The sequence below is a fragment of the Pongo abelii genome, chromosome 11 (assembly GCF_028885655.2).
Source record: "Pongo abelii isolate AG06213 chromosome 11, NHGRI_mPonAbe1-v2.0_pri, whole genome shotgun sequence".
Taxonomy (NCBI): Eukaryota; Metazoa; Chordata; class Mammalia; order Primates; family Hominidae; genus Pongo; species Pongo abelii.
Genome location: NC_071996.2, coordinates 38,049,509 through 38,069,656, shown reverse-complemented (window position 1 = coordinate 38,069,656; position 20,148 = coordinate 38,049,509). Strand labels below are relative to the sequence as shown.

Genomic DNA, 20,148 nt, shown 5'->3' with positions numbered 1-20,148 from the left:
GTGCAACAGCAACTGAGCAAGCACAGACCCAGCTGGGAGACCTGTGGACACTGGAGCTGCAACAGGCAGGAGCCACAGAGAAGAGAACTTAACCTGGAGGTCCAGAAAAAGGAGGGAGGTTGTGAGGCCAGGCACTTCTGAGCGGGGACGGTGCTGTCTCTTGCTGTGCCCACCTGTAATGCCTGGACTGACTGTCTCCCCCACCCCACCCGCAGTTCATGGGAGGCTGGTTTGCACATCCTATTTTCAAGAATGGAGATTACAATGAGGTGATGAAGACGCGGATCCGTGACAGGAGCTTGGCTGCAGGCCTCAACAAGTCTCGGTAAGGGCCTGGTGCCCGCAGTGGTGAGGGCATGGGCGTCGGGGTCACAGAGGCATGTCTCGGGCAAGTTACCATGACTGAGCTTCTTTGCTTGCTGGGAAGTTACATGTGATCATATATGTAAAGCTTAGCCCAGCACCTGGCACTGCTATGTGCTTGACAGAGGGGGGTTGCTATTATGGTTATTATATTGTGGAACAGCCAGGAAATCTGTCCCAAGGATATCCACCTCTGAGCAACCCCACTACGCCACTCCACAGACAAATCCCAGCTCATCCTATCCTATTTCATCACCGCACGTGTGAATGTGGGTGGCGGTGGATGAGTCAGGCGTGTGCTTTGCATCACTTGGCCAGCAGGTGGCGATGGTCTGCACCAAAGCGTCCTTTCTTACCCGCCCGCCCCTTCTTGTCAAGGAAGGAGTAGCAACATCAGCAGCCAACGTTTACCCATCTTCTGTTGGTATCTTTATTTCTACTTAAATATGAGTAAAGTGAGGCGCAAAGATTAGGGCAAGATCACCCAGCTATTAAGAGAGAGAGCTGAGATTTGCAGCCAAGCTGTCTGCCCCCAGGGTGCATGCTGGGGGCTTGAGAATCATGCAGGTGGGGTGAGCGGTGTGGTGTGCGGAAGCGCAGGAAGCGGCAGTCACTGCCCACGGGAACATGCCCACCGCTCCAAGGCCGGTGGGAATCAGCTGTGAATTCCCAACATAGCCTTTGAGTCCTGCCCCTAGATGCCCCCATATATCCCAGCTGAGGATTAAAAATCCAGCTCCCAGGCTGGGTGCGGTGGCTCACGCCTGTAATCCCAGCACTTTGGGAGGCCAAGGCGGGTGGATCACTTGAAGTCATGAGTTCAAGACCAGCCTGGCCAACATGGCGAAACCCTGTCTCTACTAAAAATACAAAAATTAGCTGGGCGTGGTGGCGGGGGCCTGTAATCCCAGCTACTTGGGAGGCTGAGGCCAGAGAATCACTTGAGCTCGGGAGGCAGAGGTTGCAGTGAGCTGAGATCGTGCCACTGCACTCCAGCCTGGACGACGGAGCAAGACTCTGTCTCAAAAAAAAAAAAAAAAAAAAAAAAAAATCCAGCTCCCACCTCACAATGCACACCCTGGCCTAGTTAGGGTAAGTCCACCAGAGCAGGCTGTGCCTAAAGGTCTGATCTGCGAACTGTGATCTCCAGCAAAACCGATGAGTGCCCGGCCCATCTGCACAACTTTGCTGAGCACCTACCATTTGCCCAAGCCAGGGCCAGGGGAGGGGTCCACGGAAGGAGAGGATTCCAGTCGGCTCCTCAAGCTGCTGACAGATCAGCTGGAAAGACAGTTCTCCATGGAATCCCATTCCCCAGGCTCTTCAGTACAAAGAAGACTCAGAAGATGAGATCAGGGTAGTCTGGGTAGACCCAGGAGATTTCATGGACAAGGCAGGATATCAGCTGAGCTGGGCCTTGACAGGGGATAGAATGTGGGAGATTACAGGTCATTCCTTCCAAGGGGCAGGGTTGTGAAGACAGGCCTAGAGGTAAGAATGAGTGGGGTGCCAGAGCTGAGAGTGGGGAGACCAGCCCAGCTGCAGTGAAGGGGCTGAGGCCACATGGTGGTGGGCCTGGAAGCCAAGCACAGGGCCTTGGCTTTGGTGCCACAGGCCATTGCTGGCTTCTGAGCAGAGGCGTCAGGGACATGAGGAGGCTGTGCTTTGGTTTTCTCCCATCATCCCAGAAACCCCAGGGAAGGAAGGTTCTTGATCCCTCAGGTTAATGGTAGCAGAAAGGTCAAGATGGAAAGTGTCAGAGGCCTCAGCAGGGCATCTCTGGGCCACACCTAAACCAGAAGCACCAGGTCTCCCTGTGGGCATGCGCGTGCATTCAGGATCACCTGTACATGCTGCACACAAGTGTATTAGTCAAGTTCTACAGGAGAGGCTTTTCACTCAGACTGCTGGAAAATGTTCCATCTACACGTTAAGAAGCCAAAGTTCCCAGGCTCACATGTAATCCCAGCACTTTGGGAGGCTGAGGCAGGAGGATTGCTTGAGACCAGGAGTTCAAGACCAGCCTGGGCAACATAGTGAGACTTTGTCTTTACAAAAAATTTAAAAATTATCTAGGCATGGTGGCGCACACCTATATTCCCAACTACTTGGGAGGCTGAGGTGAGAGGATTGCTTGAGCCCAGGAGACTGAGGTTGCAGTGAGCTACGATTGCACCACTGCACTGCAGCCTCAGGGGGCGTGCAGTGTCCCCAGGAGGACAGAGAGAGACCCTGTCTGCAAAAAAAAAAAAAAAAAGAAAGAAAGAAAGAAAGAAAACAAAGTTCAGTGAAATCGTGAGAACTGAGAAATTCAAACTCAAATACTCAATTTGCAAATTATTTCCCCTGCTACTTTGAAGATCTTGAAGCTATTATTATTATTAGAGTTGGAGAAAAGAGGCATGCCTAAACAAACCCCAACAGGAGCAGAGAAACTTGGAAAGGGCAGAAAACGGAAATACAAATTATACAAGATACAGGGCCGGGTGCGGTGGCTCATGCCTGTAATCCCAACACTTTGGGAGGCTGAGGTGGGCAGATCACTTGAGGTCAGGAGTTCAAGACCAGCCTGGCCAACATGGTGAAACCCCATCTCTACCAAAAATACAAAAAATTAGCCAGGAGTCGTGGCAGGCACTTGTAGTCCCAGCTACTTGGGAGGCTGAAGCAGGAGAATTGCTTGAACCCAGGAGGCGGAGGTTGCAGTGAGCTGAGATCGCGCCACTGCACTCCAGCCTAGGTGACAGAGCCAGACGCCATCACACACACAAAAAAATTATACAAGATCTAATTTTACAAACATAGGGGAAGAGTCTCGGGTATGTACCTCAGGCATGCTCTTGATTTTGAAATCTGTCATAGATGCTAAATATCAGAATTTACATATGTTAATGTTTGAAAGAAATTAAAAACTGTGTGTGTGTGTGTGTGTGTATGTGCATGGGTGCGTGTGTGTGTGTGTGTGTGTGTGTGTGTGTGGTGTGTGTGTGTGTGTGTGTGTGTGTGTATGGTCCTTCAGGCTTCAGAAGCTCTTGTAGAGACCTAGGGAAGCCAGGTTTATGATCTGGTGGGAGGAGCCGCAGGTGCTTCCTGCACTGCCTGAAGGACCTCTTCTCCTTCCCTGCCAGTTTCCCCTACTCACTGCCAAGTGCCTGGGGTTCAGAGAGCTCCCCAGCCCCAGCCCTATGACATTCTCTTCTCAAAGCATGGCTTTCCCCGAAACCCTGCCGTCAATGGCTTCTTCCACCTAGGCTGCCAGAATTTACAGAGAGTGAGAAGAGGAGGATCAACGGCACCTATGACTTTTTTGGGTTCAATCACTACACCACTGTCCTTGCCTACAACCTCAACTATGCCACTGCCATCTCTTCTTTTGATGCAGACAGGTAAGTCCACCAACAGGGAACCCGGAGCCGTCTCTGGGAAAGGCAGAAAGGTGCCCTTGGCTGTGCTCTCCGAGGCCTGCCCAGCCTCAAAACAGGGCCTCCAACGCCGAATGTGCCAGGGTTTGCAAGATGCTCGCCACCCCACAGATCCCAAGGAAATCTCCAGCAAGCAAGAGGGAGAGAAGGCCAGGGTCTCCAGGGCACCTCCCATTAGGGCACATGTGCTTGGCTTTTTATTTTATTTCATTTTTAAAATTTATTTATTTATTTTGTGTTCTTTTTCACAGGCTGCTCAACTCTAAAAATGCTTGGTTTTTAAAAAGGATTTTCAAGAAAAAAAATTGTTTAGGTTTTATCAAAATTCACTTTAATATTAATAAATATTACAATAATACCAGAGTAAAATTTTATTTTCTCTTTTTAAACAATGCTTTTATGAAGTAGAGATAGTAAAAGATTTTGGTTCACCTTTTAAGTAACGGTTTTTATTTTTATTTTATTTATTTTTTTTGAGACAGAGTCTCGCTCTGTCACCAGGCTGGAGTGCAGTGGCACAATCTTGGCTCACTGCAACCTCCACCTCCCGGGTTCCAGTGATTCCCCTGCCTCAGCCTCCGAGTAGCTGGGATTACAGGCGTGTACCTCCACGCCTGGTGAATTTTTTTTTTTTTCTGTATTTTATCAGAGACGAGGTTTCATCATGTTGGCCAGAATGGTCTCAGCTAATTTTGTATTTTTAGTAGAGACAGGGTTTCTCCATGTTGGTCAGGCTGGTCTCTATCTCCTGACCTCAGATGATCCCCTCGCCTTGGCCTCCCAAAGTGCTGGGATTACAGGTGTGAGCCACTGCGCCCAGCCGATTGTCTTTTTCTTTATGATATCTATTTATGATATCTATTTCTTTATGATATCTATTTATCTAGAGACTTTTTCATCCATATCCTGTATTGTTTTTTAAATTTCTATAAGTTAATTTTCACCTTTCTCTAGTACCTCCTTGAGTAGTTTAATAATCAACCTTCTGAATTCTTTATCTGGCAATTCAGAGATTTCTTCTTGGTTTGGATCCATAGCTGGAGAGCTAGTGTGACCTTTTGGGGGTCTTATAGAACCTTGTTTTGTCATATTACCAGAATTAACATTTCTGGTTCCTTCTCATTCAGGTAGACTGTTTCAGTGGAAAGATCTAGAACTCAAGGGTTGCCCTTCAGATTCTTTTGTCCCACAGGGTGATCCCTTGATGTGGTGCTCACCCCCTTTCCCTAAGGATGGGGCTTCCTGAGAGCCAGACTGCAGTGATTGCCATTGCTCTTCTGGGTCTATCCACTCAGCAGGACTAATGGGATCTGAACCGGTGCTGAGGAATGTCTGCAAAGAGTCCTGTGATGTGATCTGTCTTCAGGTCTCCCAGCCATGGATACCAGCACCTGCTCCAGTGGAGGTGGCAGGGGAATTAAGTGGATTCTGTGAGGGTCCTTGGTTGTAGTTTTCTTTCGTGCGCTGGTTTTCTCAAACACTGGTTATACCAGCAGTGAAGTTGTCATGTGGACAGACTCAGGACCTCTGGTTAGCCAGGATGTTGCAGGCAGCGGAATTAGTTGTTGTTTTCTCCTTCTTTGGAGCAGGGTTGTTCTGTTATGAGTTGCTATAATGGTGTGAGTTGGTTGGTCTCCAGCCAGGAGGTGGCACTTTCAAGGTGGCACTTTCAAGGTGCTTTCCCCTTCCACTGCCACCAGCTGCAGTAGTAGAAGGGGGATTATAAGCTTGCCCTACGTTGGCCAGGGTAAGTATTTGGGTTTCTCAGGTTATGGGCGGGGCCATAGAGCTCCCAAGAGTTTATGTCTTTTGTCTTCAGCTACCAGCAAAAGTAGAGAAAGACCATCAGGTGGGGGCAGCGTTAGGCATGTCTGAGCTCAGACTCTCCTCGGGTGAGGCTTGCTGTGGCCACTGTGGGGGAATAGGGGACTGGTTCTCAGGCCAGTGGAGTTCTTTTCCCAGGGGTATTATGGCTTCCTCTGCTGTGTCATACAGGTTGCTAGGGAAGTTGGGAAAGCTGGCAGTCACAAGCCTCACCCAGCTCCCATGCAGCCAGCAAGGCCAGTCTCACTCCTGCTGTGCCCTGCCAACAGTGCGCAGGGCAGAGATCTCACCCCAGGCTACAAGCCTTCTCTCTGAGAAAGCAAGCAGGGCTTTCAGGCCTTGCCCCTCCCCACCTGCCCACACTGTTGGCTGTGGCTTCTGTGCTTTTATCTGCACTTCTTGTTTGCCCCCAAGATTCTGCTCAGGAAAATTCATGCTTCTAGTTGAAATATAGTTGAGCTAGAAGCTTCCTTCATCCTGCCCCTCCCTAATTCCACTGGCTTCCTTCTGCAAGGACCCCTGTAGGATAAAGTCAGGAATGGCTTCCCTGGGCTCAAGCTGGGGACAGGGAGTGGCTACAGGGCTCTTCCCACTGCTTCTTCTACTTTTACATTTCACTTGGCTCCCTAAATCCACTTGCGCTCTAGGTAAGGTTAAATCCTCCTATGATCTGGATGTTCAGGTCCTCAGAGAGGATGTGTGTTCGGAGGCAGACTTTCCCCTTCTCACACTTTGGGAACTCACAGTTTTGCAGCTGTCTCATGGAGTTTGCAGCAGCATTCTGCTTCTTTCAAAGGGTCTGTGAATTCTTTTGGTTTTTCTGGTATGTTCCCACAGTAGTTCTTGGAGCAACAGTTAACAACGTGAGTCTCCACACACTGTTCTGTCCATCCAAGTGGGAGCTGTACCTAAGTCCTGTCTCCTATCTGCCATTTTCAGAAAATCTCATTTTGTTCCTTTTCCATCAAGCATCTTTCCACACCAGTAGCTCTGAATGTGTCCAGGTTCTTCCTTTGAAAACCAGCCCCTCCACTCCTACTGTATCCTGAAGCCCCCAGAGTCAGGCTCACCAAGGGGGGCTGAGGAGACTCCAGAACACCCCTCTACTCCTTCTGATTCTCCCTCCCTCTCATAAGCCCTGGGGCTGTCCCTGGGAAGACCTCCACTAGTGCTTATGAAATGGCCCACATTCAATTCAGCTGAGTCAGATAAATCCAGGTGCCAATAAAACTAACATTTTTTTTTTCCCTGAAAGATCTGAGTGTAAGAAGTGTCTAAATGCTTGGTCCTTATGTGACATATGTGACTACAGGTGATCAGGCTTCTGTGGCCTCCCCCAGCAGGCACCCCTGTGGCAGGAGCTGTCCACCTCCTCGTCCATCACTGAAGAGAGAGGCCGGGCTCCTGGACATTTGAAGGAGGTGCCAGCCTGTCTGCTGCCTGTCTTCACACAAAGCAGGGCCCCTATAAATATTCGTGCCTGAGGCCTCACCCATGGTCTGCATGTGGCATTGACTAGACATGGGTGACTTGGGGGAGCCCATTCTCTGAAGACACAGCACTGGCGTCCATCGGAAGCCTGGAGCTGGGGACACCCACAGCCTTTCATAGCTGGTGTAAGGAGCCATCTATTCAGAGTAGTGGAGGGCTGGCCTCCACGAGCAAGACCATTCTTTGCACAAGCAGAGAAATTGAAGGACCGAGAGCTGAGTGGCTTGTCCAATGCTATACCAGCACAGAGAACAGGCAGCTAGAACCAGCGAAAGGAGGAGAATTTGAGGCAATTTGATTCTTCTGGGTTTAGTATGATTCTTAAGGCTAGACAAAACCTAAGGCTTTTCCTGGTCTAAGTCCTGTTTTGTGTTTCGTGTAAAGGGCCTCTTGAGATTTACAAAACAAGACCTCATCTTTAGTTTTTGAACTTGTAGAGGAGTTGCTTCCATCGCTGATCGCTCGTGGCCAGACTCTGGCTCCTCCTGGCTGAAGATGACACCTTTTGGCTTCAGGAGGATCCTGAACTGGTTAAAGGAGGAATACAATGACCCTCCAATTTACGTCACAGAGAATGGAGTGTCCCAGCGGAAAGAAACAGACCTCAATGACACTGCAAGGATCTACTACCTTCGGACTTACATCAACGAGGCCCTCAAAGGTATGACGGGCCCGCCCTTCCCCAGCGTGCACCTTTCCCTTTTGGAAACATCCGCTATCTGCAGGAGTGTGATACAGCGTCCTTGGGCCACAGTAAGAAGAGAACGATAAGGCTTCTTGCTCCTGTTGGGATTAAGCTTTGCTTTAGGGCTGCGCTCTGAGTTTTTTCCTTCCTATGTCTAAGCTCAGCAAGCAAGCCCAGTGGCCTGACACCACCAAACCCTAGTTCCTGGCCTGAGTCACTTGCTCCCCTTGATCCTCCCTGATGTTGGAACAGCAGTGCCCTCCTGAGAACGGTCTGGGTAGGGCCCAGGAGGAGTAGGCTGTGTGGTTGCCTGTACGGTCTCTTAGTCTCCAAGCAAAAGTTTGAGGCCCTTGGCTCAGCCCTAACAACTTGAGATGGGATCACGAGGATAAGAGAATGGAACAAATGCTGAGTAAAAGAGCAAGCAATGCACCAGCAAAGGAAATGATTAGAAAAATCCTACCCAGCTGAAATCTATTCTATCTAAGGGCTATTTTCTACAGGGAGAAGCATTAACATTCTAAGGCACTGACCAAGATCATGGATAGAAGTGTAGATGACCCAGGGGAATTAGTCCACCTATGTTCCCGACTCCCATTCAGGGCTGAGCCTTTCTAAAGATGCTGGTGGCTCTGCATCTCCATCCACAGAGGACCCGCTAACAATCACTGCATGCAAAGAAAGGGGCAGCTTTCTCACAGAGCTAAAACCAAAGCTTACCGCCATCTGTGAGGGCGGTGGGGAGAGCAGTAGGCAGACCTGGCTTCCGAAGGCCTGGCAGGAAGCTGCCTTATGAGATAGGAAACTTATGCCTAGTCCTCTGTGTTTGAGCAGCTGTGCAGGACAAGGTGGACCTTCGAGGATACACAGTTTGGAGTGCGATGGACAATTTTGAGTGGGCCACAGGCTTTTCGGAGAGATTTGGTCTGCATTTTGTGAACTACAGTGACCCTTCTCTGCCAAGGATCCCCAGAGCATCAGCGAAGTTCTACGCCTCTGTGGTCCGATGCAATGGCTTCCCTGACCCCGCTACAGGGCCTCACGCTTGTCTCCACCAGCCAGGTGAGATGTGGCTCTGGGAGGGAATAAAGCCTAAGGGTGAGGAGCAGGTGGAAGGGCCTCTCTCAGTCTGTTTTCTTCTAGTTTATTACCCTCCTCTCTGCTGCTCCATCTCCTTCATTCATTCAACAAATGTTTATTTTCTTTGAATGACTCCAGACATTTCCTGGGGTGGAACAAAGGACACTTAGGGTCAATGTTACACCTAGAAACCAGAGCCCTGGTCTGGGAATAAGCAGGTCTAGACTCTTCTTCCAGCCCTACCACTAACTTGCTGTGCACTCACAGATAAGAAACCAGGCACATGCTTCTGGGCAGTTACAAGGATCAAATAAAGGGACCATGAAAGTACAATGCCTGCACCATGTGGGTGCCCCATATTTGTTAAATATAAGAGTATAAATCACTACACAAATGTAAATGACAGTTATCCAGTTTCGATTATACAGGCTGAAATTCCTTCATCTGAAAATTCAAAATCCAAAATACTCCATAATCTGAAACTTTTTGAGCACTGGCATGACAACACAAATGGAAAATTCAACACCGGACCCCATGTGACAGGTCGCAGTCAAAACACAGTTAAAGCTTTGTTTCATGCACACAATTATTTAACATACTGTACAGAATTACCTTCACACCATGTGGATAAACTGGTTATAAAACATACATGAATTTCATATTCAGACCTGGGTCCCATCCCCAAAATATCTCATTATGTATATGCAAATATTCCAAAATCTTACAAAATCCCAAATCTGAAACACTTCTGATCCCAAGCAAGCATGTCGGATAAGGGATATTCAACCTGTATTCTAATTGCTGACAGAGATGTTTAAAAAATACAACCGCTTAACTTCACTCAGAGGCTCCTGACACACAGTGAAAGGGGATGGGTACCTCCACCTCGGCAACCCATCAATGGCTGTGTGGATTTGGGGTACTGTGCAGCCTCTGCTGGGGTCTCAGAGATCTGAGAACTCAAATCAGCGCCAGAGCACCAACCACCCTGTGTCACACTCTCCTAGATGCTGGACCCACCATCAGCCCCGTGAGACAGGAGGAGGTGCAGTTCCTGGGGCTAATGCTCGGCACCGCAGAAGCACAGACAGCTTTGTACGTTCTCTTTTCTCTTGTGCTTCTTGGAGTCTGTGGCTTGGCATTTCTGTCATACAAGTACTGCAAGCGCTCTAAGCAAGAGAAAACACAACGAAGCCAACAGGAATTGAGTCCGGTGTCTTCGTTCTGATGAGTTACGACCTCCAAGTTTTGTGAAGCAGGCCTAGTTTCTTCATCTACCTTTGCTGGCCACCAAACTCCTTAGGGTCTTAGATTCTGCTTATACTGGACTTCTCCATAAAGTCCTGCTGCACCGTTAGAGATGACTTTAATCTTGAATGATTTCGACTTACTGATTAAAATGGAAATATCTCCATCTTGCTCCAGTATCAGAGTTCATTTGGGCATTTGAGGAGCAAGTAGCTCTTGCGGAAACATGTAGATACTGGTCTAGTGGGTCTGTGAACCACTTAATTGAACTTAACAGGGCTGTTTTAAGTTTCAGAGTTGTTAAGGATTAAGTTGTTAAGGGAGCAAAAACCGTAAAAATCCTTTCTATAAGAAGAAATCAACTCCATTGCATAGACTGCAATATCATCTCCTGCCCTTCTGCAAGCTCTCCCTAGCTTCACATCTTGTGTTTTCCAGAAAATAAAAACAGCAGACTATCCTTTCTCCTATGGTTGCCCCTCCTTGAGAAATAGGTTCAAGAGAAGTTATGAAGTCACACAAACCATCTGGAGCTCCGATTAAGCTTTCCCACCAGACCAAGTCTTTCTGTTGACATTATATTCCTTGGGGCAAATACCACATGCAGAAAGTGGCCTTTTCCCACCCCTCAAACACCCCCACTGCCACTTTTTATGCCATCCCCAGCTCTCCCATCTGACCTTGGTTCATTTAGCCTGTTTCCTTCCTCCTTTCCCAATTTGTGGTAGTTCTAAACTGCACATAGGACAACTATCCATATTCCTTTGTGTCTTCCCAAATGCTATTCCTTCCACCTAGGATGCCCTTTCTTCTGAAAATGCCTTCAAGTCTCAGCTGAAATAATGTACTTCCTCCTCTGAATGGCTTCCCTGAAATCCCCAGGCAGATTCTCCTTCGTCTGCTTTGCTTGTAAATATCCCCTATTACAACCTGACCATCCAGTTTCTATACTGGAATTGCGTATTTCTCTATCAGCTTCTTAAGGCCAAGGACCATGTTTCATTGTCTCTGGCAAGCACAACTTGGAGAGAGCAATGAAAAGCACAAATGCTCCTTTTGTGTGTTCACCCATTCACATACCATTTCCAGGGCAGTGGTGGGAGCAGAGAGATATGTTCTTTATAATCCCCTCAAATGTGCTGAGAGACGATCTCAGTGTGAAACACCTAAACACTTGATTGGCCCATATATTACGTCTAGATAGCTGGGAAAATGTTTTGTAAAAATAGAGTAATTTTGGGCTGGTCTTAAAAGGATGATCACACTTGAAATTTGCTTCTTGTAAGCATTCCTTTCCTTATCAAAACATTCCAACGCCATGAGTCCCAATCTGGCAGTCAGGAGCTTGTGGTGCACAAGCATTTTTCTCCATCAATCGACTGGAAAAGTTTGTCAGATGGGGGTGGGGGTGGTTCTAAAATTGATATTAAAGACATTCGTTGGCCAGGCGTGGTGGCTCACACCTGTAATCCCAGCACTTTGGGAGGCTGAGGTGGGCAGATCACGAGGTCAGGAGATCGAGACCATCCTGGCTAACACGGTGAAACCCCGTCTCTACTAAAAATACAAAAAATGAGCTGGGCATGGTGGCAGGCGCCTGTAGTCCCAGCTACTCAGGAGGCTGAGGCAGGAGAATGGTGTGAACCTGGGAGGCGGAGCTTGCAGTGAGCTGAGATTGTGCCACTGCACTCCAGCCTGGGCGACTGAGTGAGACTGCCTCAAAAAAAAAAAAAAAAAAAAAAAAAGACATTCTTTGGGTAGAAACTCAGTATCATAAGGTGCCAATTATACCTAAATAATCTCAAAACTCAACATCACTTTTTTGGGACAACAGTAACAAAATAATATAAAGTTTCATATACGAAATAAACTTGTAAGAAGAGCCAGGATAAATCTGGGGGAAGAAGATTAAAACACATTATAAAGCTAGCTTAGTTTGGTATAGCAGAGAGCAAACAGATCAATAAAGGAAGAGAAAGCCTAGACCCAGAAGCATCTGCACATGGAACAGATGCCCGCCTCGCAGGCAGTGTGCCTACTCGGGGCAGAGGGCCCGTGAAGGCAGTGAGGGAATAGACTCCTGGGGATGTTAGCCACGGGCATGGGAAGGAGCCAGGTCCTTTCCTTGGATACCAGATTTAAACATACAAAAAGGAAACCATAAGAATCCTAGGATATAAAAAAAATAATTTTTGAAGTGGGAAAGGTATTTATAAGCAAGACTCAAGACCTGGAGGTCATAAAGGAAAACAGATAATATTGTGGAAAAAATTACCAAATATACTCAACAAAAGGGAGAAGCCAGGCGTGGTGGCTCACGCCTGTAATCCCAACACTTTGGGAGGCCGAGGCAGGTGGATCACGAGGTCAGGAGATCAAGACCATCCTGGCTAACACGGTGAAACCCTGTCTCTACTAAACAAAATACAAAAATTAGCCGGCCGTGGTGGTGGGCACCTGTAGTCCCAGCTACTCGGGAGGCTGAGGCAGGAGAATGGTGTGAACCCGGGAGGCAGAGCTTGCAGTGAGCCGAGATTGCGCCACTGCACTCCAGCCTGGGCAACAGAGGGAGACTCTGTCTCAAAAAAAAAAAAAAAAAAAAGGGAGAAAATATTTACTGCATATGCTAGCAAATGGCTTTAATGTACACAGTAGTCAGTAAGAAAAATATGAAAACAAAAATTGGCAAGGAATACAGAGTTCTCAAGATAAGCCAAACTCATCAATAACATCAAGATGCTCACTTCATTCATGATAAATACAATGCATACGAGATTATATCATTTTTCATCTATCATTTTGACAAAGCTAACAAAGTATGATAATACAGTGTTGGCAAGGGTGTGGGAAAATGGACATTCTCATGACTGTTGGTAGGGGTTCAAATTCACACAGCTTGTAGAGGAAGCAATGCAACAGCATCTTTCATAATCCAAACTGCAAACACTCTTCTTTCACTTAGCAAGTTATACAAACATATTCTACAGGTATATTCTCACAGTAAGACTATACCTCCCACCCAAGGTTGCTTACGATAGCAATGTTTGTAACAGAAAAACAAAAATGTGTAATAACCACTGAATGCCACCAGAGCATGGACAGTAAGCTGAATGCAGTACATTCATCAAGCAGAATGCTATGCAACCATTAAAAATGAGGTAGCTTGGTGTCGACAGGAAAAGATCTCAAGACTATGTAAGCAAAAAAGCAAGACGCAGGGTAGAATATATAATATGATCCCATTTATTTAAAAAATAAAGATTACATATTTGCTTATATACGCATACAAATTTTCTGAAAATTACATAAGAAATTGTTAATAGATTACTTCTGGAGAATAGTACTGGGGTAAGAGGTGAGGGGGCAGAATTCTCATTTTACAGCCTTATATACTGTTGTGAATTTTTTTTTACCATGTACTTTTTAAAAATACAAAATTGAGGAGGGATCCTCCTACTCCAAAATTACGAAGCATTCTTTTATGTACATTTCTCTAAGAGTTATATTTGATATTTTTCAAGGCAAACTGACTTGAGGTACTCGATGTTTTTCCAAATGTATTTCTAATAATTATTAGTAGGGTCACAACTTTTTGACAGCTTTTTTAAAATGTCACATATTGCTGTATTTTTTAAAGATGACAAACCTTTATTTAAATGGGATGCTTGCTGAAGATTTTTTCAAACTCACTTTTTAAGTTATGGAAATTACATCACTGCCGAAAGTTTGGAAAACATATATAAGGGTGCCAAAAATACCATTGAAATCACATAAACCAATCTTACCATTATTAATGTTTTGGTGTGATTTCTTTCTTTACATATATATTAATACCTAGTACTATCTATGTAGAAAATGTGTTTGCAAAGCTGAGATCACACTGTACCTATAGCTCTGGATCCTGCTTCTTTTTCCCCCAACACTTAACAGATGCTCAGTAAACATGTTAAACCAAGTTGTTAATTAGTATTGTACCATTTCTCCTCATCAAAAATTACTTCTACAGAAGGCATTTAGTTGGTTTCCAGTTCTTGAGTAAAATAAATAACACTTAATGATTATGTCTTTACCTAAACGTTGTCTGCATTTATGATTTAGAAGAAGCTACTGGATCAAACGGCATGAAATATTTTAAGTTTCTGATAAGTGTTTTTCAGAAGAATTATACTGGTTTTCACTCCTACCAACAGCACAGCCTGTGTTGCTGTTTCCTTGCCAACACTGTCACCATTTTAAAAAGACAGTTATTTCACAGGTAAAAAATAGAAAGTTTGCTCTGAAAAAATTTCCTCCTCCCATTACAAAATAAAGTCACAGTCTTTCCATATGTCCACTCTAGAGTGCTATCTTCCAATCTAAAACAGAGGAACTGTTTTCAAACATCATTAGTTTAGTGGTCTCCACTAACAAAGACATATGGATAAAGTAACACGTAAGTCAGATTAAGAATCTCAACTTTTTAAGAAAAACCAAATGACTAAAGGCATATCTTTATTCTACACTTTTTGTCCTATAGGTACTCTAGGTCCTTGTGTAATTATTGAGGACAAAACTTCAGTCAAAGGTGAGAGGGAAAACTCGGTTGCAGACTAGCAGCTGTTTTGCATCGCACGAGAACAAAGGCCTTAACAAACCGTATACTTTATGCAAACAAAGTGATGCCTCACTGACTTAGGAGACAAGTCACATGGCATCAGTGTGTGTCAGAAAATTTCTTTCTTCAGTGATAGTTAAGGTAACCTAGCCAGCTACTTTCCAGAGACAGCTCCAGGGCAATACTGGGGAAAAAAAAAATTAGAGACATAGGACCTCAATAGAGAGCCCTGTGCAACAAAAAGATGCTAGATAACAAAACTCAAAGCAAAACTAAGATCATTCCAATTTAGGGGAAAGTTTTTTTATTCAGTGTTTAAGATTAAAAACTACAAGATTTTGCTTGCAGCTGATGAGTAAAAATAGAAGTTAAACATAAATTCTCATCTGAGTGGCTAGTTAAAATGCTCTGACACAGAGTCAAGTTACTCAGTGACATACCAGTTACTTTGGGCTTAAGAGTCTTGGAGCAAAGTAGCTCTAAACAAAACGTGTCATCTGACAGCACAGGGCTAATGGGCATATGAAATACTAAATAAGAAGCTGATGGAGGCAGGCTGCGGCAGACTTTTTGGTTCTTTTAGGCTTCTAGCAGTGGTTGCCATATAAGCAAGGACCTAGCAGAGTTATTTCCTGTCTTTACTTTTCTGAGTTAAACACCTTCAACCCACACCCACTAAGCAGGAATAAAGAGACATTTTATAGACCAGTTGGAAAATATAAAGCAGTCCCACTTCTCCAGTAGAATTTTAGTTGAATTAAATCATAAGAGAAACAATGATTATTGCACATATTATACTTGTCACACTACATCTGTTGAGTGGAATTTCCATTCCAAGTGTTGTTTTCATCTTCACCATCATCTTGAGTCCTTAATCTATAAATTTTCCCCTCCTTTTTAAAGTCGTCTCCACGTTTTTCCAGCACTCTTTTTCTCACTGGTTCCCTGATATGAAAAAGAGGGAGCAAGGGGAAGATGTCATAAAATAAAAACAATAGTAATACAAGCTGTTTCCAACTTCCATCAGTACAGGCAACTAAGTTTTACTTTTAATGCCATCTAAAGTAAGGAAAGTCCATGGGAGACCATTATATCTACTAACACAGTACTAGACTTTAGTAGTCTTTGGTAGTTTAGCTTCATCTGATTTCTAAGTCAAGCCAGCCAGCTAAATCACGTATTCCATTTCCACTGTGTTTCTTAGTGACTTACTAAGCATTAGAGGAGTGTGACCATTTGCCAACTAATCTTTCCTTTGTTATTTATGCAAGCTGACATATCTACTAAAACATTTGCAACTTAGCACCCTAGAGACTATCCAAAGCTCCAGTCAGCTTGACAGAAAGGGTCAATTTTTAATCCTTCGCAAAATCTTCAAGAATGACTTATTTATAAACAATTAAGAATGAAGAGGACTTCCTCATCTGAAAATACAAAGGTATAAGGATAAAATTTAAGCCAACAGACTTTTATAACTCTAGAGGGGAGAGAGAAAAAAGGAAAAATAATGGTGGAACACAAAGCTTCACCCTCTCTTTGACACACCTTTTATTCCATCCTTTGCTCCAATCTAAGACCTTTCTCTTATTTGAAAAAAGTGTTGTTTTTTGTTCTTTTTTGAGACAGGGTCTCCCCTCTGTTGCCCAGGCTAGAGTGCAGCGGCACGATCACGGTTCACTACAGCCTCAAAACTCCGGAGCTCACACAATCCTCCTGCCCCAGCTTCCCAGGCAGCTGAAACTATAGGCACACACTATCACACACAGCTCACTAAAAGTTTTTGTAGAGATGGAGCCTCACTATGTTGCCAGGCTGGTCTCAAACTTCTGGCCTCAAGTGATCCTTGCGCCTCAGCTTCCCAAAGAGCTGGGATTACAAGTATGAGGTACCACACCCAGCCTGAAAAAAGTTTTAAAAAACCACACAACGAGCTCTCCTGTATACAGTAATTCAGTATTAAATGTTCCCACCCATTGCTCAGTATGAGTTTTAAGATTCAGCCTTGTTTGGGTTTCCCTCTGTCCTCACTAGAGTAATGTACTTAGTAGGTAACTGGTCTTCCTGCCTAACAGTTATGAAATAAGATAAAGGACAAAGCAGCCCAATCACAATACTTATATGTCATTACCTATGGAATCCATAAACACATGACTAGGGCTTCTCCATACTGAGGGCAGAGAAGAAAGAATTTCTATTACTTATCACATAGGACTGGCATGAAGATTTGTTATAATGCCTATAAAAGGCCTCAGAGAGTGCTTAACAGAGGTGTCCATTTCAGTAAGTTACATTATTATGTAATTATTAGAAAGGGGCATAATGTTACTTTCTAGGAAAATACTTCCCATTAACCTGTTTCAAGTATATAAAATCTTAACAAAGATATGAGTTAAAATTGTCAGTGTTGTATTACTATGCTAACCATTGCATGCTATCTGCTATAAAGGTTGTTTCGTTTTTGTTTTGAGACAGGATCTCACTCTGTGTCACCCAGGCTGGAGTGCAATGGCACAATCTTGGCTCACTGCAGCCTCAATCTCCTGGGCTCAAGTGATCTTCCCATCTCAGCCGCCCAAGTAGCTGGGACCACAGACATGTGCCTGACAAATTTTTAAATTGTTTTTGTACAGACAAAGTCTCACTATATTGTCCAGGCTAGTCTTGAATGCATGAGCTCAAGTAATTCTCTCGCCTCAGCCTCCCAAAGTGCTGAGATTACAGGTGTGAGCCACTGCATCAGGCCCTGGCCTCTTGGTTAAGGGATTAGTACAAAATAATTCTCTGAGAGAGAATTTTCAAAGGAATAACCTGTTTCCGCAATTTGGTCCTTCTCTGAATGATCCAGACAAGGCTGTCAGCCGGTAGATAAAAGAACCAACAGGGTTAAAATGATCAAAGCAGAGTAGTTCATCTACAGTAATTATGCAAGACGACCCTGAACGATTAATGCAATGAACTATCTTGTCAAGCAAAACATGGTTAGCAAGAAAGAGGTTACTAGAAAAAAAAGTCTGCCTTGATAGTTACGGGGTAAAGAAACTTCAATGAATGAAACAATAAACCAGTAGAGGTGAAGCTGCTTTCCAAAAAATTGGTTTTATAAAGCTGGCTGAGAAAATGCAGGTAGTGAGCTTTGCAGTAGAGATGATATAATAAAGTTTCAGAGCATCGGAGTTTTTCTCCTCCACTGTGGGAACTGGAGAGGACATATACAGAAAGGCAAAGTACTCAACTTTTTACTTTAAAAAAGATATTGGGCATGACTTACATATTTTATAAATGGGGAAAACACACACAAATACCTTTTTTCTGATTTGCTAGATGATGCAGGGTTTGGGGGTTCTGACGATGTTACTCTCACTGAAGTCTGTGTGGGAGGCGGATTACTAAACAAGAAATTGCTAATTAATCTCCAGATGGCAAGGAATGGATAAAGCACTGTTCCCAACAAGGTCCAAATGTCTCCACTGGAAGAGTGTACAATGGATGCAGTTGGTCTTCCTGCCTAGAAATTAATAAACAAACCTAGATAAAGACTACATTAGCACAATCACATCAGGTCCAAGGTTCCAGATAAAACTTTTATCTGGAAAAGGAGGTCCTACTGATTTCAGTTTACTTCAAGAGGGTAAAATGGTATCTTTTGCTGTTTTTCACGTATATATAAACTTCTGAAGACTCCCAGGAGTTTTAAAGATAAATTATAATATACAATATTACAATTGTATATAATTGTATATTATATATACAATTGTAATTTTATGTTATAATATTTGGAGCTCTGTTTAAGAGAAATTGTAATATACAAGCTAGAAAGTAGTTCTCAGTGAAATAAGCCAACTATTTTTTAAGAATATTAAACTTTTATAAGAAAAGTCTTTCTTGCTGATTTAAAAAAAAAGGTTCAAACAATGAAGTCCTGATTACTGGAGAGCTAACTGTTTTGGGGTGGAGGGCACATCTAGTATAGAACAAGGAAAACTATGTTAACCAGGACATAGAAGACCCAGGCTCTCATCCCAGTTACGGCACTTAAGGTAGGACCTTGGCAACAGTCATTTAAGCTGTCTGAGCTTCTTTTCTTCACCAGAGATTAAAATATTGTTGTGCAGATCAAATGGGATAATCTGTTTGAATATTCATGTTATTTTTAGGTTAAAATAATTTTTTTTTAAAAACTTGGCAAACAGTAGAGCATATATAAATAAAAGACACTAAATGTGTGGATTAGGCAGATAATCTGCATTTCTCATTGTCTTCTCCTATTGGTCATTTTTTTGTACACAAAAATAGGTGAAGAAAAAAGTTGAAAATTAAACTATTTCATGTCTCACAAGTCATATCAGCAATACAAATAAAGCACAGGATAACGGAATTATAGATTCATCTAATTATTGGATCACTTGAATTTTAATTACCTACAGTGTACCTCTGTACTTCCTTTCCCCTAATTATAAGAAATGAAGAGTATGATAAACAGAAAACGATAAGAAGAGAAAAAAATGCATCTGTATATACATACTGGCAACACTACCACCGAAGCGCTTGGGGCAAGTTCCAAATCCAGTAACTTCTTTTTATAATCTTCTTTGGTAAATTCCCTCCTGGGAAACATGGTTGCTAATGAAAAATTACCGTAAGTGTTGCCAACAGTCTGTAAAATAAGTTTTAAAAACTTAAAGGGTGCCTTTAAAAGTAAGGTATTACTCAGATGAATCCAAAATGATTGCTTTAATTAAAATTGCCTTAATTTTAAAAGTTCATTTACATGTAAACTCAAAAAAAGGTATAAAATTGTGCTTCCAGCCCCTAAGCAGCTGAAAAGCTATCAAGTCCAAACAGTTTTTAAAAGCTTCTATAACTCAAAGATGACCACAAAATAGCAAAATATAGTTCCTAAAAACACACAAATAAATTGAGTAAAAATGGACAATTGTGTATCTCCTTTAAGTACTGTTGCAGTTCATCATTAGGTTTTCACTATCCTTTGGCAAAATCAATGTCTCATGAACACACATTTGGATTACAGGTAATCCCTATTAAGAATCTGGACTAGACCAGTATTTCCCTCATATATACCTTCAGGAAGTGTAGCCTCCTCCTTGTCTCAAAGCACAAATGGTCCATAATCAACCTACATGATACACATAATCCCAGATCCAGGAATGTACAATGGACAGCACCATAAGTCACCCTCACAATTTTAAGTCTTCTATATACAAAAATCACTTGTAAAATCTTAGACATCTGTGTATCTTTCCCTAGAAGATTCCAAAGAAGGAGACTAACTTGTTTTTTTTTTTGTTTTTTTTTTTTTTACCGTAGATCACACATACCCCTCACTGTTCTAAAGATATACACAATACAAAACTTGATAACTGTACTGAGGTGGAGTTTTTGTTTTCTGGGGTTTTTTTTTTTTGAGACAGTCTTGCTCTGTC

General features: G+C 43.6%; 2 protein-coding genes across 4 annotated transcripts in view; one reads left to right on the top strand and one right to left on the bottom strand.

Moving 5' to 3' along the window:
- LCT (lactase) overlaps nt 1-12,692 on the top strand; it is a 55,906-nt gene extending 43,214 nt beyond the window's left edge. The window contains exons 13-17 of one of the 3 annotated variants that reach the window (XM_024243265.3): nt 216-325; nt 3,615-3,749; nt 7,538-7,761; nt 8,620-8,847; nt 9,873-12,692. In XM_024243265.3, the coding sequence (XP_024099033.2) occupies nt 216-325; nt 3,615-3,749; nt 7,538-7,761; nt 8,620-8,847; nt 9,873-10,093 (918 nt within the window). In that variant the 3' untranslated portion in view covers nt 10,094-12,692. Of the gene's footprint in view, nt 1-215; nt 326-3,614; nt 3,750-7,537; nt 7,762-8,619; nt 8,848-9,872 lie in introns of those variants that run through there. The other 2 variants (XM_054549328.2, XR_008522749.2) reach the window with 2 other exon arrangements.
- Nucleotides 12,693-13,340: 648 nt separating this feature from the next.
- The window catches only part of UBXN4 (UBX domain protein 4), a 43,013-nt gene continuing 36,205 nt past the window's right edge, over nt 13,341-20,148 (bottom strand). Inside the window, 3 exon segments of the mRNA NM_001133490.1 lie at nt 13,341-15,652; nt 18,010-18,212; nt 19,230-19,361. Coding sequence (NP_001126962.1) covers nt 15,514-15,652; nt 18,010-18,212; nt 19,230-19,361 — 474 coding nt within the window. The 3' untranslated portion in view covers nt 13,341-15,513.